Raw genomic sequence first — 24,068 nt, 5'->3', positions numbered from 1 at the left:
TTTATCAAGCTTTCCCAATCATACGTCAAGACTTCCGACTTCCCGGACTTGCATGCCGACGGATCTCTTTCCCGAAGTTATGAGGACGGATCTCTTTTCCTACGAGGCCGCAATTCCGATGCTGTACATTGATGTTGCAGAAACCTTATTTAGGACCAGGTTGAGGGCATGGCCGACAACCAAGATCCAGGCCATAGCCTGTGACACTTTGAGCATCCACAACAGTTATCAACCAGGTAAGAATTCTAATTTGGGGCTTTGAAACCCGCTATCTTGCACTACATAGAAATAGGAATCAAATATTAATTAGTTTAAAAATGAATCTAAACAATTGGTAATTGACCAAATAAAGCACGGCTAGACCTTGACGCAGCCTTACCCGTCACGGGTCGACTCGGAAACAGTAAGGGCCGGGTTTAGGGACACTGACTGGATCCGCTGGTTAGCAAACAGCAAACTCAGCAATCCTATGCAAAAGCTTTAGCCTGATTTGGACAGTTTATGCACGATAGGTTCTTGGCGGGTAGCCTGCAGGTTCTGGGTTCGGATCCTGACATTGGACCCGTCAGGGATTTTGTCATGGTCTAAGCATGGCACCTTAATCTGGCAAGACAATTCTAGTTTAGAAAACAGGTATACAGAGAAAAGTGAGTGGCTTAGAAATAACAAAAATTCAGTCTTTCCAACGGTTCCTCGAATCTGTGTTCTGAACCACGTTGGCAGAATCCTGAACCCATGCTGCGCGGAACGGAAAAACCTTCGGCGTAAAATTGATTTTCTTCCATTTCTGAACCACGCTCACCTTGCCCAGGTATAGGGGTTTGCTGCATTAAAGACCTCGGCGTTCTCAAAGTCTGCTTTTAAGAGTATGTGACTGGTGAGACTAGTTATTGTCAGGTATTATATAGACAATGAGATAATATAGGCTATACAGAGCTTCTGTTAATACAATAAGCTAATCATGGCTCAGAGAATTGTGACTAGCTGATCGTGTTTCAGAAGCCTTTGACCCACAGTGAGTTCTGAGCCACGGCGTGGTCCAGAAACTGGCTTGGCACTTCTGAACTACGGCCGCAGAATCCTGAACCACGCTAAGCTGAGACCCCCATAGTATGCACCGCGCAGCATACGCAGCTGTGGTCACGTGGCTCTCGTTCTGTCTGCCTCTCCCAATCTGTTCTCTTCGTGAGTTATTCCTTCCTCTTCTCAGGGTCTATTTGTATAAGAAAACCTACATATTCGTCCCATAACATTATTAGCTGGGTAACAAACTTGAAGGTGCGTTATACAAGGACCCTATAATGTATAGCTCCATAGGGAAAAATATATCTTTGTCACAACGTAAATATAACTAAGGTAACTCCACTGATACACCCTCAGAAAATAACCACAACAAACACAAATGGAGTTCAACTCCTAATAACAGCAGAAACAAAAGACCAATGATTAAATGCAAACAACTGACACAGACATCTCATCCAACTAAACATTGCTGCGCCCAAACACTACCTTCTCCACAACCGGTGGCGCATCGCTCTGAAGATAGCCAATCTGCCGCATATAGCTGATACTCTTCCTCAGTGACGCCAGCAACTCCTCTTTTTCCGATTCTTGTACAGCCTCCGTTGCTCCCTGCAACTGGCAACCTCCTCCAGGCAGGCCCATATACCCACCACCGGCTTCCAGGAAGTGCAGTACAGGCCAGAGACGATGCGACTCGCCCTGCGCATGCACCGCAGCCCGCATAGCGTCCAACCACTCTGCAGGTCCCATTCTGCGCATCGGGTACCCGAATTCTTCACTGAGCATGCGCCAGAGTTCCTGCGTTGTGATTGCTAGACGGACCTTGGTCTCGACGGACGGCATCCCGGACCCGCTGCCCGCCGGGTTCAGGTTCAACTGAAGCTTATGGGTCACGATGGAAGCGACCTGCTGTGCGCCAGCAAGCAGGATGACATTCTCTGGTTCTTCGGCATTGAACCCGCCGATCTCCACGGCAGTGGCTACAACGCGCCAGAAGAAATCGTCTGTGTTGGACACCCCAGACTGCGCTGTTCCCAGAATCAGTCCCGGTTTTACGATCGAGACGGCAGACGTTGAGTACAGCGCCGCGAAGCGCTTGACCACGAGGTCGGCGACGAACTTGGATTGCCCGTAGCCCGTTGAGTGGGCGAGCACGGCGGCCATTTGCTCGTCCGTGGTTTCGTCGTCGTCTAGCTGTACGTGGCCACCGGATACGAATGTGAAGGTTGGAGGTGACTGAGAGTGCGTCAGCGCTGCGAGCAGCGACACGACGCTAGACACGTTGACATTGCGCAGCCGGTGGTAGTCGGCCCCCCAGTGAACTAGGGCTCCGTTGTGGATGATTGCGTCGATCCGTGGCTCTGTAGGACCTGAACAAGACCCAGAGCCAGATCCAGAATGGCCACGGCCCTCAATTGCGGACCACTGGCTCTCGCTGAGTCCGAGACGCGGCGCCGCGAGATCTCCTACCCAGGCGGTTACCCGGGACCGGTACTCCTCTTGCCACCACTGTGCTGCTTTGGCGGAAGAGACGATCCTCTCCATTGCGTGGTCCTGGTCCCGTGCGCGGACAAGCGCGACCACAGTGCGAGTGCTCGGCGGGTTGGACAGAAGCTGTCGAAGGATCTCAGTGCCGAGGAACCCAGTGGCACCGGTAAGGAGGATTCGCTCAGCCCGGGGTGTTGGCTGGCTGAGAGTCTGCACGTCGGGGGACGCCTCGGCAACGAGAGACTCAATCATGCGATCTGCCTCTGCGAGGAGGTCGAGTTGTGGTGTAGATTCTTGCTTGTCGATACCGGCGGCAGTAATACCGTGCTCGATCATGCGCGCGACGTCCTGGATCGTGACGGTGCTTTCCATGAGGCGATCAATAGATACGTCTGCGTTGAATTGTTCGCGGATCATCGCCCGCAGCGAGACCACGGTGATGGAGTTGAGTCCGCTTTGGGAGAGAACGATGTTGCGGCCCTTTAGAGTTTCAAGGTAAGCTTCGTCGTCGCCAGCCAACAATCGGCTAATGGGCTCGCTCAGGGCGAGAGCAAGCGTGTCAGCCGGGTCAATAGGGCCTGCTTCGTGGGTAGCAGTCTTGCCGACCTGAGCGGCGATCAGTTCACTGGTTGCGTCGTCCATGTTCTCCAGCCACCTTTGAACCTTGGGGCGGTCGATCTTGCCAGAGGCCAGGAGAGGCAACGTTGCAACACCAATGTAGGTTTGAGGCACCATGTAAGGGGGAAGATGGGTTGCGAGGTGCTTTCGGAGCTGCGCGGGGGACATCTGGCTAGTTTCTAGATCGGTGTTTGATAAAGGTCGCAGGTTGGACTGTTGTTCGTGCGAGTCGTCGTAAGCGTTGACTGTGTATACGACGACAATACTCTCTTTCATGCGTCCGGCGCGTGGGACGGCGACAACAGCGTGCCTGATTGCTCGGTATGTACTGGCGTGGTGCTCGATCTCTCCCATCTCGATGCGCAGACCACGAAGCTTGACTTGGGTGTCCTTGCGACCAATGAAATGGATTGTGCCGTCTGCGTTTAGTCGGACCAGATCTCCCGTCTTGTAGAACCGGCGGCGTTCTGAGTTCTTGGTGCTGGGCAGGTAATGCACCCAAGCAGGATCCTGGATGAACGCAGCTGCAGTTTTTTCAGGCTCTTGGAGATAGCCTCGACCGACTATGGCTCCCTCCACGAGCAGCTCGCCCACCGCGCCCATCGGCAGGAGGATGTCGTGGTTTTCCGCGTCAACAACCCAGACATTGCAGCCCATCTTAGATCCGATGTTGGCTGGTTCAACGGTCGGATCGCAGACTTCGTTCGAGGCAACAGCCACAGAGCATTCACTTGGTCCGTAGCCGTTATGGAGGTGCAGTTTGCCAGCCCAGGTCTGGATGTCGACCTTGGCGAGTGCCTCGCCACCAAGAATCAGGGTCTGTAGGCTTGGGACTTCCGAGGGAACAATCGTGCGGGCAACAGACGGAGTCAGGAAGGTCCAGTTGATGTTGAGATCGTTGATAATGTCAGCCATCCGCGCACCCTGATGCGAGTCTCGGGGCAGGCAGATGCAACCGCCGCCGATCAGGCCTGTGAGCATCTCCAGGATACTAACATCAAAGGTGTATGGGGCGATTTGCATGATCCGCGTGGAAGGGGAAATGCGAGACCTGCGCGCGTGGTGGACAGCGCCGCTGAGGAAATTGGAGTGTTCGATCACGCATCCCCTGGGTCGGCCTGTGCTGCCGGAGGTGAAGATGCAGTACAGGATATTCTGAGGAGTCACTGCAGTCACCGGCAGGTTTCCGTCATGAAGGCGAGGAAGAGACTTGAGCGCTGAGGGGGTGACGCAGAAGACAGCGAGCTTCTCTCTCCAGGTTGATTCTAGGTCCGGAGACGTGAGGACCAACCTGGCATCGATCTGCTGCACAACAAACTCAAGTCGATCGATTGGGTGCCCGGGGTCGAGGAAGACAAAAGCACTGCCGGATTTGATCACTGCCAGCATGGCGACCATCGCCCAGGGAGAGCGTCGGAAGAAAAGTGGGATTACTTTATCAGGGCCGGTGCCCAGACCGATCAAGAAGTAAGCAAGACGAGTGGAGAGGTCATCCAGCTCGCCGTAGCTAAGCTGAACCTCCTGCGAGTCAATGGCGATTGCCTCTGGCTGAAGACGCGAGCGCTCATGGATCAGCTCATGGGCCAGCCGGGAGACACGGTCATCGGGCGACTGATTAAGCGCTTCGAGTGTCTTGATCTCGTTGTCACCCAGCAGCTTCAACTCCGCGAGTGGCGTATTGCGTGCGCTTTCGCTGCCGATCTGGTTGACAAGGAAGTGGAACTGGTGCAAGATATTGGCCATCTGCTTCTCAGAGACCACGGTACTATCGTAGCCAACCGAGACCAGAACCTGCCCATCGGCAACTTCACATTCAGCGACGATGCCAAAGGCCGGAATGTCGAGGTCTGTTACTGGGATTCGCTCTAGACCAATTGGCGAGACCATTTGATCCTGCTGGGTCTGGATGAGGAGGAGGTTTTCGAATTTGCATGCCGCCTGACACTCCGCGCTAAACTTGCTGATATTCTGCAGGCCGACGTGCTCATGGGGGATCATGGCGACCATCTGGTTCTGGATCTCCTGAAGAACAGTCCGGACTGTCTGCGATCTGTCGAATACAACCCGGACTGGCACCGTGGTGATCAGGGGCGCGACGATCTCAGTCACCCCAGGGATAGGAACGTTGCGGCCCGTCTGCGTCATGCCGAAGACCACATCGTCGGAGCGCGTGTATTGGGAGATATTCAGCGCCCATGCTGTCCGCAAGATCGTCGGCAAAGTGATCTCGGAATCTACTATCTGGGGCAGACGGATCGAGTGTGTCATGGCTGCCTTGGCCTTTGTTCGGTAATGCTGAGGAACAGACGGGAACTGGGGTGCTGAGCAAGCCTCAAACGTCGATTGCCAGTACTGCCGCGTGGCAGCCTTGTCGAGATTCGTGAGCCAGTGGATGAATCTGTTGAAGGGGGGGCTGGGGATGGTTGACGATTTTAGGTATTTCTTCTCAACCAGATCCATCATCAGACCGAGAGACCACCCGTCGTAAATGGAATGATGCGCAGTCCAAACGAAGTATTTCTTTTGTTCTCCCTCCTCCTCTTCCTGGATAATGGCATATCTAGCGAGTGGCTTTCCGTAGCCGACGGGTATTTCCTTATCATTGCGCAGGTATGTAGACAGACTATCGCCGTACACCCAGCGCATTTGGCTAATGACTGGGCTAATAACGACCTGGTAAGAACCCAGATGACCGAGGTCAACTAGTCTGGTACGCAGGATGTCTAGTTCCTCAGCAACGGCTAACCAAGCGAGTTGGAATTCCTGGACATTGACCATTTCAGGTAGCCTGTATACGGCCTGCAAGGTGTAAAGACCGTGGTCTCGGGCAGTGAGAGACATGAGACCCTCCTGCAGTGGAGTGCAAGGGTAGACATCTTGCAAGAGAGTGCGATCTATTCCGACCTTGGATGCTGCGAGCTCAACAAGATCCTCATCTGGTCTCTGTTGGGGCAGCAGAGAGAATGGCTTGACGGAGATCTCCTCGGTAGTCGCAGCAGCGTTTCTCGCGACGACATTGGCCATCTGGCTGAGCTTCTGGTGCTGGAAGATATCGCCAACAGTAATTGAGAGACCAATCTTGCGCGCTGCAGAGACCAGTTGCATGGCGCCTATAGAGTCACCACCGATTCGGAAAAAGCTGTCATCCGCACCGATGGACTCGGGGCTGATCTTCAGAACAGAGGCCCAGCATTCCTGCAGCCGCTTTTCCATCGCTGTCCGAGGAGCCCGTTTGTCGCCATGCACGAAGGAATAGATAGCGATCTGGTCGCGGGTGAGATTGGCTCCCAGAGTGCGAAGGGCCTTTCTGTCGATCTTCATCGAGGTGTTTCGGGGGATTTTGAGCATGCTGATGAAGACCGATGGGATCATATACGAAGGCAAGGTCTCTGCCAGCTGGTGCTCGAGTTTGCGGACAATGCTCTTGAAGGTCGCGCCCGGGTCTCTCAATAACGAGACTGGGTCCCCCGGTGAGCCCTTCAGGGATGGGCTGCCCTTGTTCTCATCACCACTGCCCCCCTCTGTCATGATGAACCCAGCCAAAGTCTGTCTACTGTCCTGGCTGAGCGGCTTGATCATTTCGACTGCAACCTGCGTGTTTTTGGGCAGTCGAGCGCGCAATTGATATTCGACTTCGCCAATTTCAACCCTTTGCCCGTGGAATTTGATCTGCGTATCTTTGCGTCCGACGAACTCCAGGTGCCCATCAGGACAGTGCCTGACCAAGTCACCGGTCTTGTAGACACGCTTAGCAACGGATCTCGTATCGTTGCGCAGCCACGCCGGCGTATCAATATAGGCAGCCGCGGTTTTCTCTTCGTCCTTGAGATATCCTCTGGCCAGGGTTGGTCCTTGCACAACAAGCTCTCCGACACACCCGATAGGAACCAGCCGATCATGATTGTCGGGCTCTGTAACCCACAAGTGACAGGTGATACCCGCACCGATATCAGCGCAAGAGCTGTCGGGGAAGAGCCGCTGGTTGCTCGTCCAGATGGAACACTCCGCCGGGCCGTAACTGTTGATCAGTCGGACTTTATCAGCCCAGGTACTATGCAGGTCCCGAGGGATTGCTTCTCCTCCCAGGGTCAGAGTCTTTAGCGTCGGGACGTCGATAGGGTTCAGTAGCGAAGCAACAGAGGGGGTCAGGAAGGTCCAGTTTGCTTGGAGACGAGTTATTGCGCCCGCGATGTCGTTCATTCGCTCGGCGTCAGTGGGAATGCAGACGCATCCACCTTGCGTTAACGTGATATAGGTCTCCGCGATGCTGACGTCGAAGGTATACGCTGCGTACTGGAAGGTGCGGGTGTTTTGATCGATTCCCACGACCGATGCGTTTGCTTCGAACATCGTACAGAGGCCGATATGGTCCAGGATAATACCTTTTGGTAGGCCTGTACTTCCCGAGGTGAATGGCACAAATGCTGCATTTTCAGGCTTTGCAACGTCGATCTGGAAATTCGACGGCAGATTGGGCAGACTCTGCATCAGTACGTCGGTGACAGCAATGACAGTTGCGTTGCAATCAGGCAGCCTCTCAACAAGATGCGGTGCGGCAAGAATCAGTCTTGCTTCACAGCGAGAGGCAACTTCCTGGATACGAGCCGGTGGATGCGATGGATCAAGTGGCACACAAGCACCGCCTGCTTTCAGAATACTCAACATGGACACTATAGTCCAGCAGGACTTGTTAAAGCACACCGGAACCAGGACCTCTGGACCCACCCCGTTCTCACGCAGGAATGATGCGAAGCGTGTGGTGAGATTGTCTAGTTCGCCGTAGGTGAAGTTACCGTCTGTGGAGCAGATTGCTTGGTTTTCAGGGTATCGAAGAGCAGCACGCTGGAAGAGTTCGTGGACGGTAGTGCGAACGGGGGCGTACGGGGTGGCGTTCCAGCGAAGAAGTTGGTCTCTCATTGCTGCACTGGTGAAGTCGATATCGCGCAGAGGTAGGTCTGAGGAGCGGGTTAGGATGTCGACGAAGTTCGTAAATGCTTGAGCGACGGCCGTGGCCTGCTGCGGTGAAAGAGCTGAAGACCAGTAGCTGAAGTTGATTTGGAGTTCTTCGCCTACGACGGACGCGTTGACGGCAATATCATACTGTCCGAATTAGAACATCATATCGAGAAATGGATGTTTGATTGTGTATCGACCTACCTCAGTAGAACCACTCCCAGAGAGGTTCTTGAAAGCGACCCAGTCTTCATTCTCGGCATCTGCAGCAGCAGATGCAAAAGAAAGAGTAGTATTGAATGCTGATCGTCCTTGCAGATCAAGGGCATGGTGAATCTCAGCCAGAGAGGTATGCTGGTGCGGCAGACTATTTAGGACATCGTCTCGAGTTGCCCCCAGGATATCAGTTAACGTCCTATCGCCCGACAAAGTCACACGGAGAACCATCATATTAATCATAGGACCGACGATATTGTTGACCCCATCAAGCGGGATATCTCTCCCATGAGACAGATATCCAAAGCAGATCTCTTCAGTGCTTGTGTAGTGGCGCAGAACGAGTGCCCAGGCTGTCTGGAGGATGGTGGAGACGGTGACGTTCTTCCTGGCCGAGAACAACAGAATTTGGGACAGACCCGGGACGTTGAATTGGAGTGATTGCGGTGTTCTTGTGCCCAGGGCCTGCTCGTTGATGCTTGGGAAGTAGCATGGCTCGAGATCTTTGAGGTATTCCTGCCAGTACGCGAGGGCATTATTGCCCCCTTGCTGCAGCTCCTGCAGGTATGAGATGTAATCCCGGTACAGGGGCGCTGGTGTAGAAAGGCTTTGATTGTAAGCTTGAGCAACTTCACGCAGAATGATATCCATGGAAGACGCATCAAATAAGGCGTGGTGCATCCGGATCCCACAGCAAACAGTCCCGCTAGCGTCAGAGCAGATCGTCACGCTATGCCAGGGCTCGAGGGCTTGATATTCTGGAGTGGCGAGGTTCTGCAATAGGGCTTTGGCATCGTTGCTCTTGAAATCCTCGATGACGAAGGGAGCATTGTGCACCTCGCGTAGAACGACCTGGTTGAATGCATTGCTTTCTTCAAGTCCCTGTATAAAGATTGTTCGCAGGATTTGATGACGTCGGACAACTTCTTTCCAGGCTTTGGCAAGTAGATGAGGGTTGACTGGGACTGATGAGTGTTTTGAGGTGGTCACTTCATAGATGTTGTACACGTTGTAGCTTCCTACGCCCTTGGTTTGTGCGAGGAGAAGACCTTCTTGGAGAGGAGAGCAAGGGTAGACGTCCTCCACACGAGTAAAATCGGTAAGACCGATTGTAGCAAGGCGTTGTGCGAGCAGTGTCTCTATCTCAGTGTCGCCGAGGCGCAGGAGTGGGTATTTCTTCTCTCTCTTCTGGGCGACATGGGATGATAAGCGGTTCACAATCTCGCCCTCGCTCATGGATGTAACTACGTCAGCGAGTTCACCGATTGACCCAGCTCGGAGAAGTTCCTTGATTGAAAAATTCATCCCTGCATCTCGCAATTGATTCATTAGCTTGATTGCTGTGATCGAATCCCCACCAAGGCTAATAAACGATCGGTTCAACGCAATCTTCTTGGCAGGAATATTCAGAACTTTGGAGACGGCTCCCTGTATCACCTTCTCGGTCTCACTACCAGGAACGGTGAGCCCAGGCGCTGTCGTCTCAATATCAAGAACCTGCTCAGCAGTCTGCTCATCCAGCTCATTGACCCATTTCTTCACCCGCTTGAGGTCAGTCTTGCCCGAAGTTTGTCTCGGCATCTTCTCCACGGCCACAAAGACAGTGGGCACCATGTAAGAGGGAAGGCTTTCTCGTAGTGCTTGACGAATGCTCGCGATCTGCGTGTTAACGTACTGTTTCCATGTTTCAGACAAGGGGCGTAGGACGTCGGGTGCGGTGATTTGTTCTTCAGTACCATCGAGAGTGAGCACTGCGACAAGGCGGTTCTTCAAGGGCCCCTGGCTAGGCAGCACGACCGAGGACTGTCTGACGGCTGGATGAGACCACATCTTGTGGTCGATTTCTCCCAGTTCAATGCGTTGCCCGTGGAGTTTGACCTGGGAGTCCTTTCTACCCACGATCATGAGGTCACCGTTTTGCGCGTAGTAGACCAAGTCTCCAGTTTTGTAGAGACGATCGCCGCCAGTCTCGCCAAATCGTTTCTGCAGCCAGCGAGGATTCTCGATAAACACTTCCTGGGTCTGTTTTTGGTTCTTGTAATACCCGCGCCCGACAATAGGTCCTTGGATGAGCAGTTCACCCACCGACCCAATAGGTGCCAGATGGTTGTGATCGTCAGGGAGGGTGATCCAGCTTCGGCAGCCCAGAGGAACACCAATATTTGCTGGAGAACTACCGGGAATAAGGTCCGCCGTGATACAAATCATGGAAGTTTCTGTAGGCCCATAGACGCCCTTGAGGGTAACCTTGCTACTCCATGTTTGCACGATATCATGGCTCACGGCTTCGCCTCCCGTCACCACATGCTTGACCATAGGAACATCTTCTGGCTGGATCATGCGGAGTACAGTTGGTGTGAGCATGACCGAGTTCACGCGCAAGTGGTTGATTGCGCGTACAATGTCTCCTTGCTTTTCCTCTTCGGTAGGGAAACACACACAACCGCCTGCGCAGAGCGTGGTGAAGATCTCCATGAGCGAGGCGTCGAATGTCAAGGCGCTGAATTGAAGTACGCGCGATTCATGGTCGAAGCCAAACTCCTGGGCCTGATAGGTGAAGGATGAACAGGCAGAGGCGTGCTCGATCATCACGCCCTTGGGCTTACCGGTACTTCCGGACGTAAAGATCACGTACATGAGGTCGCGGGGGTTTTTGTGGACCTCGAAGATGATGTCGCTGGCACTCGCACTGCGGACCCAGTCGAAAGCGTTGGCTCCTATATCGAGAGTTTGAAGATGGCTGCTAAATATAGGCTTTGTTTCTGGGTCGACAATGACGAGCTCTGACTCCACATCTTCGATGATGCTATGCATGCGGCTTGACGGAGAGGAAGGGTCCAAGCAGACAAACGCTGCACCAGTCTTGAGGACTCCTAGCATGGCTACCACGACCCAGACGGCCTTCTTCAGACAAATGGGCACAATCCTGCCTGGTCCAATTTCGAGAGTAGACAGGTGACAAGCAAACAAGGTGGACAACTTCTCAAGCTCGCCGTAGGTCAAGCTCGTCCCATCCGACTGCGTAACAGCCAACAATTCCGGATGAAGCCGAGCTCGCTCAGAAACAAGATCGTGCGCGCACCTGGTGATTTCAGGGAAAGATTTCAATCTTGCATTCCACTGACGAAGTTGCTTCTCATCGTCCACACTGAAGGCGTCGATATCCCCGACCTTTAGCCGGCCGCCTTCATTCTCGCAAAGCTGACGGACAATGTGATGGAACTGGCCAGCGAGCCGTTGAATCTGATGATCCTGCATGACCTTACCGTCGTATTCGAAGTTCAGTGTCGCCGCGCCTTCCTCGGTCAGGATACACTCGACGTTCAGAGCGTAGGTATGCAGTCCCTTGATTGGAAGTTCAACGCGCTTCATACCGAGAGTAGTGGAATCACCGATCATCGCTGGCTGAACGACGAACAGGTTCTGGAAGTCGCATGCGGCCTTGCACGCGGGGCTGATCTTGCTGATATTCTGCAGCCCTAGGTGCTCAAATGGAATGGCTGCTGTCGCTTGGTTCTGGACCGCGGCGAGGAAATCCTCTACTGACATCGAAGGGTCAATGCTGATGCGGATGGGAACGGTGGCGATAGTTGGCCCCATAAGCTCAGTGGCCTGAGCGAGGTCAATGTTCCGGCCGCTGCGAGTTGATCCATAAATCACCACCGAAGAGTTGGTTAGCCGGCCAATTGTCAATCCCCAAGCGGCTGAAAGAAGGGTCGATGCCGTCACAGTGGACTCGGTGCTGAAAGGAAAGCTGTATTTGAAGGTCCGGTCTACGTTCAGCTCGTAAAGAGAGCTTGGAAGCTGCGGGAATGCGCTTGACGAGGAAGCATCTTGTAGTTGTGATTTCCAAAATGCAGTTACATCGGCCTTGCCCTGCTGCTGCTGCAGGAATCGAATGTATTCAGCAAAGGGAGGGCGCGAAATGACCGACTCATCCATGTATCTCCTTTTGACCTCGTCTAGCATCAGTGCGAAACTCCAACCATCATATATGGCGTGGTGAGCAGTCCAGATAAAGTATCCGTCTGATGTCAGGCCATACCGGCTTAGCGGCCTTCCGTAGCCGATAGGCTTTTCTCTGTCCTGCGCTAGGTATGCTTCTAGTGTTGACGCCTGTGACCACTCAATAGACCGTCTCAAAACAACCTGGCAGGTACCCTGGGCCTCGGTTGAGATAATTACGGTACGGAGAATGGCATTCGCCTCAACAACCTTTGTCCAGGCGTCGCGGAAACGGTTTACGTCAATATTGGCCGGTAGCAGGAAAGGAGCTTGGAGGACATATGCACTGGCTTGTCCAGTAGTTAACGCAAGTAGTCCTTCCTGCAGGGAGGTGGAAGGGTAGACATCCTCGACGAGATCGATGTGCACATGTGGAAGATGCTTCTGGACAATGGAGCGTGCACTTTCCTCGCCACCAACCAGGCTGAAAGGTGCATCGTACTTGTGCGCCACAGCAGACGCACCGTCAGCCCCAACGACAATCCTCGCCATGTCATTAAGCTTGGGGTTATTGAAGATATCCGCAACCGAGAGGGACAGACCCTGCGCACGGGCAGCGGCAGCCAGCTTCATGGCTTCAATCGAGTCTCCGCCGATCCGGAAGAAGTTGTCATTGGAACCGATGTTAGGCACCCCGAAGAGGTCCTTCCACAGATCTGCAATCCTTTTTTCCATTGGTGTCTCGAGAGCCTTCTTGCTCCCGCTCGCGAGGGAGTACTGCTGAAGCTCTGTCTTGGATAGGCCATTGCAGAGCTGCTTCAGCACTTTCCGGTCTGTCTTGCCAGATGCAGATTTGGGCATGGTGACCAATGGGAACCACAGATGGGGGACCATATACGGTGGCAGGCGCTGGGCGAGCAATGCCTCAATCTCGAACATTGTTTCTCGAAGCTTGTCGTTCATGGCGCGAAGGAAGCTGTTCTCGTCCTGTAACTCCTCACTACCCTCATCGGCCGCGAACTCGAGGAAGGCAGACAGGATTTGGCGTCCGTTGGCATGTTCGGGCTTAAGCGCATCAACAGCCACTTGCAGGACCTGGGGATACTCAGTTTTGATACAGTGCTCGACCTCTCCTAGTTCAATGCGCTGTCCGTTGACCTTGACCTGGGTATCCTTGCGTCCGACGATTGTCAACGTGCCGTCGGAGTTGTATCGACCCAGATCGCCTGTTTTATACAGAGTCTGCTCACCCGTATATCCATAATCGGCTACCCAGCTCGGGGCTGATATGTAGCTCGCTGCGGTTCTGGTAGGGTCGTTCAAGTAGCCTTGACCAACAGTATGACCATGGACGACGATTTCACCAATAGCCCCAACCGGCACGAGTCTATCATGGTTATCTGCCTCAACAATCCACAAGACGGCTCCGACGGGGTATCCAATAACCTCCGGCTTGAACCCGCTGGAGCTGAGCGGATTATAACAGCAGTACACGCAGCATTCGGCCGGTCCATACCCCCCAATCAGATTGACGTGGTCCTTCCATGTATTGATACTATCCTGCGGAATCGGTTCACCACCAAGCATCAGAGTCGTCAGAGACGGAACATCTGCGGGCCCAAACAGGCGAGCAAGCGTGGGCGTCATGAACATATTGTTAACCTTCATTTCGCGCATCGATTGCACCATGCTGCTCATTCGATCTTCCTCAGACGGAATACAGACACACCCGCCGTGATACAATGTGGTGAATGCTTCGAGAATGATGGCGTCAAAGGTATACGAGGAGAACTGAAAAATGCGGGAGTCCGGCCCGTAGTTCATAACTTTTCCATGGTGCTCGATGGAAGAGCAGGCTGCTCTGTGGTGCACAACGGCTCCCTTTGGTTTTCCCGTGCTGCCGGATGTAAATTGGACATACATGATGTTCTCCGGGGCTACGGCTGTTGATGGGAGAGTATCGTCCTCATCGGCGTGAGGAAGCTCATCCAGTATCTTGGGAGAGACAACAACCAACGATGAAATGAGGCCTTTGCAACGGTCCTGGGTTTGTGGTGAAACAATGAGGAACCTCGCTTTGCTGTCTTCGAGAAGACCCTTAAGACGATCATCAGGATGTTTCGGGTCCAGAAGCACAAATCCTCCACCAGCCTTGAGGACTGCAACAAGAGCAATGATTGTGTAGAGTGACTTCTCAAAGCACAATGGGATACAGTCATCGGGCGAAACTCCCTGCTTTATTAGGTGTCGCGCAAGACGAGACGATACCCTGTCAAGGTCTCGATATGTGTATGCAGCTTCCCACGACTCGAGAGCCAAAGCATGAGGCCGTTCCATGGCATTCTGATGGATGACTTCGTGCATGCAGCGGTCTACCGCAAAAGGCAGCTCCTTATTCCAGTCTCGTAGAGACGCTTTATCGAGAGGGCTGAGCATGTTTACATCAGCTAGGACCGTCTCAGGGTTCGAAAGAAGCGCCATGATGACAGTACTGTAGGTATTAGCTAGATGAGCCGCTTGCCCACTTGATAGCTTGCACGTCCAGTAGGTAAGGTCAATTTGCAATCCTTCCTCTCGCGTTGCGACGTTCACGGTGATGTTGAACTAAGATTTCCAAATGAGCAAGTTATTTTTACAAATTTTATTTTTCCCCGTGGACTTACCTCAGTAGGATCATAATCGTAAACCGTCCTCAAATTTAAATCCATCGAATCCTCTGGCGAATACCTTTGGAACGACATCGCCGTATTGAACAATCCCTGCGCTGCAACGCCTAAGGCATGCTGCATTTCCGCCAAAGACACGTACTGGTGTGCCATGGCCTTCAAGAACCCATCCTGGGTGCTCTTCAGAGCAACCAAAGCAGCCTCATGGGGATCGAACTTCAGGCGACAGACAAGCATGTTGATGAACGGACCCACGGCGTCCTCGATGCCGTCTAGAGGAGCATCACGGCCCGAGGTCAGATACCCGTAACAGACAGAGTCTGTTCCAATAAAAGCGCGCAGAACCAGGGCCCATGCGGTTTGAACGACATTGGCGATGGTGAAACCCCAGCGCTCCGAAAAGGCACTAAGGGTCTCCTTTGTCAAGCCGGGAAGCTCTACATTGATCGATTCCAGCGCTTGAGATTGTTCTCGGCCGTCATTGAGGATGGGAAACTGGCAAGGCTGAGCGTCTTGGAGGTAATCGTTCCAGAACTCAACAGATTCGGCTCTCTTTGCTTCCTGGAGGAAGGTCACGTATTCGACGTATGCAAGAGGGGGCACGCTGCTGAGTTTCTCGCTGTAAGCGCGCTTCAAGTCCCGCTCGATGATGGCCATAGATGTCCCATCGATCAAGGCATGGTTGATCTCCAACTTGCAAAAGATTCGACCGTTCTCACAGTGGCAGATTGCTAATTGATGGAGCCTTGCTGTCTGAGGTAATGTGCGTAAAGCATGGACAGGGTCGTCGCTACGCAGCTCTACCACCTGCGCCTTGAACTCTTTCAGCACCAGCTGGTCGTAAGGCCGGTCTGGGACAGCACTCTTGATGAAGACGGTTCGCAGTATCGGGTGCCGGTCAATGACCTGTTGCCAGGCTGCAACCAACTTTGCACTATCAACTCCCCCGCGGGCAGTGGCCTCCATGATGGTGAAGAACTCGTAGGCACCCTCGGATTTCAACTGACTCATCAACAAACCCAGTTGCATAGGGGAGCAAGGAGAGAGGCTCTCGATCTCGTCAATTGACTTGACTCCAGCTTCAGGCAGGATGGAGGTAGCCAGGTTCTCCAAGTCCTTATAGGACAAATTCAGGAGGGGGAAGTCGCTAAGTGTGGGAATTAATCTGTACTGCCCCATAAGTTCATCGATACCAGTCTCAAGAACTTGGCGATAATGATTGATCCAAAAACTGATTGTATCGCGATGGCTCATTTTCTTGTTATACTCGAAAGTGAACTCCATCTGCCCATTGGAGACCCCGGCGGCGATCTCAAACAAAGAGTAACGCTGCATCTGAGGGCTGATCTCAACACAATCGGTTCCGGTGATGGAAGACTCCTGGAACAAGGCGTCGGCTCTCTGCAGTTGCTGGTAAAGGCCGAGGTAATTGAAAACAATCTCCATATCCTGCATCCCGCCGGCCAAAAGTGACCACGCAGTAAAGTACCGCCACCCATTGTCGGGAATTTTTCGCCGGTTGTCCTTCAGTCTTTTAACAGCATCAAGCCAGTCGTCTTCAGAAGTCTCGTAGCTGACGGGGTACATGGTCGTGAACCATCCCACGGTGCGTGAGACGTCAATGGCCGATGTCCAGGGTTCACGGCCATGTCCTTCTAGGTAGACGGCAGGGGCATTTCGGTCAGAGAACGCGTGACGGAAGGAATGAAGCAGTGCAGCTACCATGATATCAGTCGGCTCTGTGCGCAAAGGGAGATTGCAGTCTCCGAGTAGCAGCGCGGTCCTCTGAGCGTCGATGGTGAAGGATTCAGTGACAATGTCTCCCCAGGTGTTGTCTTCTCCCTGCATGTTCCAGTAGGCCGGATCACCTGCGGGTGTTTCAAGCTCCCAGGTATCTGGATTTGAGAAGTGCTGGGAAACATATTCACGTTGCAACTTTGCCCAATTCTGGAAGGAAATCGTGGGAGTTGAGTTGACACGGCCAGTTCTAAACACATCCTCTAAATCCTGCAGGATAATTCGCCACGATACGAGATCAATAACCAGATGATGAGCCGCCAAGAACAGATACTGGCTCTCAAGAGCAACCCAGACCTGGGCAGTCAACACCGGCCCCCGGTTAATATCGAATAGAGTCTCTGCCTCACGGAACCGGGCCATCATTCTCTCTTGATTACCCTCTTCTCTAGGGAACATGAAGAAAGAGCCAGAGACATCATTAGTAATTTTCTGACTCCAGGACCCGTCAACCTGTTCGAACCGGGCTCGAAGCATAGAGTGGTGCTGCACAACTGCTTCAAGTGCCCTTTGAAGCTCCGTTTGTGAAATATCCTGGGCTAGCTTCAAAACAAAGCTCTGGTTGAAATGATTCTGCCCTTTCGGCTGCATCCTGAAGAACAGCTGTTGAATGGGAGCGAGCTCAAACCATTCGTCGATGACTTCGGCTTCCAGCGTCGAGCTATCTGTCGGGGATTGCTCAATGTATTGAGCTCGTCCGGCAAGAGCAGCCACCGTGCGGAGCTTCAGAATATCCTGAACAGTGATGCGAAGATTCTGCGAGCGAAGGCGAGACATGACCTGCATGGCTGAGATGGAGTCACCACCAACACTGAGGAACGAAGTGTTCAGGCCCACGGATTCTACGGGGATGTTAAGGGTTGCGCTGAAAGCGGCTTGCACCTTCTTTTCTATATCTGAGGTTGGCTGCTGGAGACTGGTTCCTTCTGCTGTCGCCATCGCTGCAATAGACTGGTACGTGGCTTCGTCCACATCCTCGAGCCACCCTTTGAGCAGCTTCCGATCAATTTTGCCGGAAAGGTTCAGCGGCATCTTCTTCAAGGGAATCCACACAGCTGGTACCATGTAAGGAGGAAGCTTCTCTGAGAGTCGGGTCTCTATCAGGGAAGCCGTCTGAGCTGCGCGAGATCTGTCGCTACTCCCTTCAATCAATGCGACGCCGCTGCTATCTCGGGAACTGCCATCGCTGCGTCGAGCAAGTTCCTGCAAGGACAGGATGCACACAAGCCTGCTCTTATAAGGGCCCGCAGCCGGGACAGCGACCATGGCATGTTGAATCTCTGGACTTTCAGACAAGTGGACTTCAATCTCCGCCAATTCCACACGCTGTCCTCGGACCTTGGTTTGAGTGTCTTTTCTCGCAACGAAGCTCAGAGACCCGTCTGGGTTAAAGCGCGCAAGGTCTCCGGTCTTGTAAATGCGTCGGTACTCCCTGGGGAATGTTTGAGGCATCCAGGCTGGATCTTGAATGAAGGCTGACTGCGTCTTCTCCGGTTCATTCAGGTATCCGCGGGCAACTATCGCGCCTTGAACGACTAATTCACCCACGCAGCCGACAGGAGTCAGCATATCATGATTGATTGGATCAACAAGCCAGATCAGGCCGCCGATGGCGTGTCCAAGGACAGCGGGGTTGCTCTGCTGGGTTGCTGGCGGGTTCGCCGAACAGTAAACTGAGCACTCTGCAGGCCCGTAGCAAAGTATCAAGTTCAGACTATCCGCCCAAGTCCGAATATTCTCTCTCGTCGGGGCCTCTCCACCAAGTGTCAGTGTCCGAAGAGTGGGAACTTGTTCGGGACGAAGCAGGTTGGCCACTGTTGGCGTTAGGAAGGCGTAATTGGCCTTCATACGGTTAATGGCTGAGGCGACATTGTTCATGCGCTCGAGGTCGGACGGGATACAAATACAAGCACCCTTCATGAGCGAGGTGAAAATGTCTCCGACACTGACATCGAATGTGTGCGCAGCGAACTGGAAAACTCGCGACTGAGCAGTGATGCCGAAAGCTCTGCTGTGAGCGGCGGCACTGGAGGCAAACATGCCGTGCTCGATGATAATACCTTTCGGCTTTCCTGTGCTTCCAGAAGTAAATAATACAAAGACTGGGTTCTCGTGTCCTGCGCGCGGAGGTAAAGTCTCAAAAGAGTTCAGATCTTCATCCGACCCGAAAAACTGTGGACTTAAAGCAACAACCTTGTTAACGAGCCCGTTAAATAGATGACTATGATCTGGCGTAGTCACTACCAAATCAGCATCCGCGTCGTTGATGATCGCCTGCAATCGATCCACGGGGTGTCCAGGATCTAGGGCCACGCAAGCACCCCCGGCCTTGATAATGGCCAGCATGGCAATGACCGTCCAGGCAGATTTACTGAAACAGTGCGGGACCAATGTCTCTGGCCCGACACCCATGCTCACCAGATGTCGAGCAAAGCGGTTCGAGAGTCGGTCCACTTCCGCGTAGGTGAAATCTCCATCCCAGGAGCAGATCGCCGGTGCGTCAGGCGTTGCTAAAACTTGATCACGGATGATCTCATGTACGCAGCGCTCCTCCACGACAGGAAGCTTGTGGTTCCAGTTCATGATTTGAGTATAGTCTTCCTGACTCACCAAGCTCAGGTCACCGATCTTGACGTTGGGACTGGCTCGGAGCACTCCCACGAGATGCTCAAGCTGGCAGCAGATACGCTCCACCTGCGATGAGGACAGAACTTGGTCATCAAAGTCAACTTGCACTCCGACCTTATCTCCCCGCAGCAAACACTGAATGACCAGCGCATAGGTGTAGATCCCTACGTCGGGAGACTGAATCTTTCTGATACCCAGGGAGCCAGTGGTACTTTCATTCTCCTCGGGCTGAACGACGAGCAGATTCTGGAACCCGCACGCAAGACGACACTCGCGGTTAATCTTGGCTATGTTTTGCAATCCTGCGTGCTCAAAGGGCATCATGTCGATGGTTTGTGTCTGGACTCTGGTCAAAAGCTCAGTCACCGTCTCATCGCGGTCGATTTGCACGCGGACCGGGACCGTGGTGATCATCGGCGCAGCCATCTCAGAGATGCCAGGAACATCAACATTTCTTCCAGCCACGGTAACGCCGATGATAATGTCGTCGCCTGCATCTGTATATTGGCTCATGAGGAGGGACCAGGCGACCCGAATGAGAGTGGACGTTGTGATTCCCGATGACTGGCTAGTGGCCGTGAGGCCGAATTCGTGGCGATGGATGTTGTTGACACGAGGTTTATATGTCTGGGACGGCAATTGCGGGAACTTGGGGGGATTGGACGAGGACAGATAGGATTTCCAAAAGGCGTTTGTGGCCCCAGCATCCATGTCTCGAAGATGGGCAATAAATCGGTTGAAAGGGACAACAGGTGGCTGTGGTGAGAGTTCACTGCCCCTGTACGCCTCCTCTAACCGTTTCCACAGAAGTGGCAGAGACCATCCATCATACAGTGCATGATGAGCAGTCCAGATAAATGTCGATGATGAGCCGCCTGGGGTTCCTGGAACGAGAGCGTACCTGGCCAGTGGCTCTCCATATAGCATTGTCTGCTGCGCATCTGATTTCAAATACTCTTCCACACTCGCTGGATATTTCCAGTCGATGGAAGACGGCTTGGTCACAACCTGATATGTTCCCGCAGTGTCGGTAGGAAGCAGTGTGGTGCGCAAGATCTCGGTGGTGTTGACGACAGACTCCCAGGCAGCACAGAACTTGGCCAGATCAATCTCCGCTGGCAGCTCATAGACGTTCTGGTAGATGTAAGTACCAGGCTCACCCTGGGTAATTGCCATGAGACCTTCTTGTAAGGCGGTTGCAGGGTACGCATCCTCAATGCTTGACCGGTCCAGGCCCCATTTCAGAGTGAGCTGGTCGATGAATTCGAAGACATTCTCAACATCAATGAGTGAGAATGGCTTAATTGATCCAATCTCAATATGTGAGAGTTCCACGGCAATCTGGGACATGGCTTCAAGTATGGGATGGCCGAAGATTTTCGCCACGGTCAGGCTCATTCCTGCAGACCGCGCAGCGGCGGAAAGCTTCATAGCTGAGATCGAATCGCCTCCCAGTTGGAAGAGGTTGTCGTCTAACCCAATACTTTCATATGGGATCTTGAGCACCTGGGACCAGAGACTTGCCACAGCCTTCTCAGCTTCTGTGACAGGCTCGCGCTTGGCGGTACTGGTGCTGCCCGCGAGAGAGAACGAGACAAGGTCCTCAGTGGAAAAGTCTGCAGCCAAGTCTCGGAGTCGCCGCCTATCCAGTTTGCCATGGGCAGTAGTTGGCATATGCGCCATTGGGACAAACAACGAAGGGATCATGTACGCCGGGAGATCTAGACCAAGGTCCTCCTTGAGCCGGCGGAGCTGCTGTCGTCGCTCTTCGGATATATGGCCTAGCAGCCCAGTTCCAGCGACCTCGTCGTCTTCAAACTGAATGAATGCGCCCAATATCGACTGCTCGTTGTACCCCTTGGGCTTGATGACTTCAGCCACCACGGCCTGCCAGCCAGAGTTGAGGCTCTTGATATTGAATTCGATTTCCTCCAGCTCGATGCGTTGACCGTTGACCTTGACCTGTGTATCTTTCCGGCCGACGATGTTGAAGGTTCCGTCAGGACTGAGAAAGCCCAGATCAGCCGAGCGGTAGAAGCGACGAGCAGGGCTAGCCTTGGGCAGCCAGTCTGGGTTCCCTATAAAGGCCACATTGGTTTTCTCTTCATCATGTAGATAACCGCGCGCCAAACCCGGCCCTTCAATCAGGACTTCTCCGATGGCTCCAATCGGGCAAAGTTGATTGGGGTCCGTTGGATCCGTGATCCATTGGCGTGCTCCAAGAGCATGGCCGATATTAGAGGCAGGAGTGGTAGGGCTCAACGCGGCACGGCCGGCGCAGAGAATTGTGGTTTCTGCGGGGCCGTACATGTTGTTCAACTGGACGTGATCCGCCCAGGCTTGAATGATATCTTGTTTCATGGGCTCACCTCCGGTGGAGATGGTTCTCATTGAGGGGACGTTTGCCGGGGTCATCATGTTCAGAACGGTGGGGGTTAGAAGGGCCCAGTTTACTTCCAGGCGGCGAATGAAGCCCTCAAGGTCGTCTAGTCGTTCTTCTTCTGAAGGCACGCAGACGCACCCACCGTGCATCAGAGTGTTGAATATTTCTCCGACGCTGAGGTCGAAGGTATAGGTCGCAAACTGGAGAGCCCTCGTAGAGCTGTCCAGACGCATGATCGTGCCGTGACCGATCATACTTGAAACCAAAGCGCGATGCTCCACCACAATTCCCTTTGGCTCGCCAGTACTTCCTGAAGTGAAGACGACGACGGCCGGGGTTTCAGGGCGAGCAGCCCGGACGAGGCGTGTTGCGCGACTCTCAGCGGCAAGCTGGCCTAGCAAGTCTTGCGTGACCTCGACGGAGTGTTTGACGAGACCGGAAAAAGTCCCGGCGTAGCCAGGCCCGGTCAATATGACCTGCGCATTGATTTTGCTGAGAATGACTGCCTGACGTTTAACAGGATGAGCCGGATTGAGAGCGACGTAAGCACCGCCAGCTTTGAAGACCGCCAACATGGCCACAATCGGCAACGTGGATTTCTCAAAGCAGAGTGCGACGTATGAATCTGCGCCGACTCCCAGTTCCTGAAGGTATGTAGCCAGATGATCAGCCTGTGTGTTGAGTTGCTGGTAGGTCATATCGCCCCCAAAGCCCGTGACTGCGAGGGCATGAGGCTGTTCGAGTGCCTTCCGCTCAATGCGCGTGTGCACACAGTCACTGAGAGTGACTGGCACATACGCATTCCAGTCGAAAATCCATTCCCTATCTCCCTTACTACAAAGGTCGATCTGGGAGACAGGGGTCGAGCCACGGTTCACAACCGCCTGCAGACTCCTCTCCAATGAGCCTGCAATGCTCTGCGCATAGACTGACGGCAGAGCAGAAGCGTTATACTCGATGGAAATACGCACCGAGATCGGGCTGACTTGTGCGACCACCTCAATTACGCGCTGTGCCATTATCAGAGTATCAGCCTTTGTGATTCAATTCAGATCTCGGTCAGAGGACTACTCACATTGTGGCTTGGTCGCGATAGAGACAGAGACGCACTGGGTGAGCTAATGTGCTTCACCCTTAACCCAGTATCAGGAAACACATGCAAGAGCTGTTCCAGCTCCTCTAACGGTATATCCTGGTGCGCGAATGAAGTCTCGTGCCACCGTTGAAGCTGTTCTAACAGTTCATGCAGCGTAGTAGCTCCCTGCGACCAGCTCGCACCGCAAACACCGTGCTTCGCCTCATCGCCATTTTCCAGGTAGCTGGCGAAAGTTGCAGTGTCCGTCGCAAGGAACCGACCCAGAACCGCGGCCCACGCGGTCTGGAGAATCACCAGGAGCGAGGTCCGGTGTGCCTCGCAAAACGCGCCCAGCCTCTGCAGCTCGATACTGGGGTTGACGGGATAGCTCCTCCACTGTGCCTGTCCCTCGTACGAACGGGTGAGATGGGAGAGGCGACTGATTTCCATCCCTGCCGTATTTCTCTTCCAAAATTGCGCAGATGAGTTTGCGGCCGCGCTGGTGGAAGGCATTATTATTATGGTTATAGCGTATCAAGTATGACCTGCGTATCTGGGTATGTTAGTTGTCCGTCAAGAATATTGTACCTTTTCTTCTCTTCTCTTCTGCTTGTCTAGGGGTTCATAGTCGCAACGACAGGAAGTGTAGTCAGTTGAAGCCGTTTGGATCTGGAGTGAGGTCAAATTGAATCCGCCTGTCGCCAAATAAATTCCGCCAAAGCTAGCCCGAAGCTGTAGGGGACTCAGCCATGCAAGCTATGCCAACAATCTCGACTCTCAGGTCTTGGTACCTATACGCGGTGTGATATTATCCATGTTGCTGCTTAGCAATTACTTTTAGCAATCTAGGCCCCCACAGCAGCTGACAGTGATGCTCTCAACGTTTCTAGTGCAATACCGGAAATATCAACATAGTATATTAGACTCTCGGGTAGGAGATGGAGTGGCCTGTCGGGTAATCGTCGATCGGGCTGGGACATGCTAGTGCCTGAGCGCGCCTCAGCTTACAGCCCCCTAAATTAATCACCTATGCAGCTAAGGCTTTTGGCCCCCCTTGGCACGTGGGTCCTGACGGACATTTATGCATCTGGCGCTACTGCGGGAGTGGAGTCCAACGTGCAGTCTTGATAACGTCAAGGTACACACGTATGATGTATTGGTGAAAGACTCCTGTATGGTAATGTAACGTCACACTACCATGAGTACCGTTTTCCGCTGTATCGAGCATTCACACTCTGTATATCGTATATCCAACTGAAGACATCCTCATCCTCAC

At 53.3% G+C, this 24,068-nt stretch overlaps 1 protein-coding gene across 1 annotated transcript; it reads right to left on the bottom strand.

Annotated features, from left to right (window-relative positions):
- Positions 1-1,311: 1,311 nt before the first annotated feature.
- BDW70DRAFT_95784 (uncharacterized protein) lies at positions 1,312-23,692 on the bottom strand. The gene is made up of 5 exons (XM_073745278.1): positions 23,584-23,692; positions 22,793-23,524; positions 14,907-22,727; positions 8,287-14,847; positions 1,312-8,229 (listed from the first exon to the last, which is right to left on the bottom strand). The coding sequence occupies exons 2-5, from the start codon at positions 23,303-23,305 to the stop codon at positions 1,483-1,485; spliced, it is 21,642 nt and encodes a 7,213-aa protein (XP_073593363.1). The 5' UTR covers positions 23,306-23,524; positions 23,584-23,692; the 3' UTR covers positions 1,312-1,482.
- Between the last annotated feature and the right edge of the window lie 376 nt (positions 23,693-24,068).

This window comes from Aspergillus foveolatus, assembly GCF_047715535.1.
Source record: "Aspergillus foveolatus strain CBS 279.81 unplaced genomic scaffold BDW70scaffold_50, whole genome shotgun sequence".
Taxonomy (NCBI): Eukaryota; Fungi; Ascomycota; class Eurotiomycetes; order Eurotiales; family Aspergillaceae; genus Aspergillus; species Aspergillus foveolatus.
This window is presented reverse-complemented; position numbering and strand designations above follow the sequence as displayed.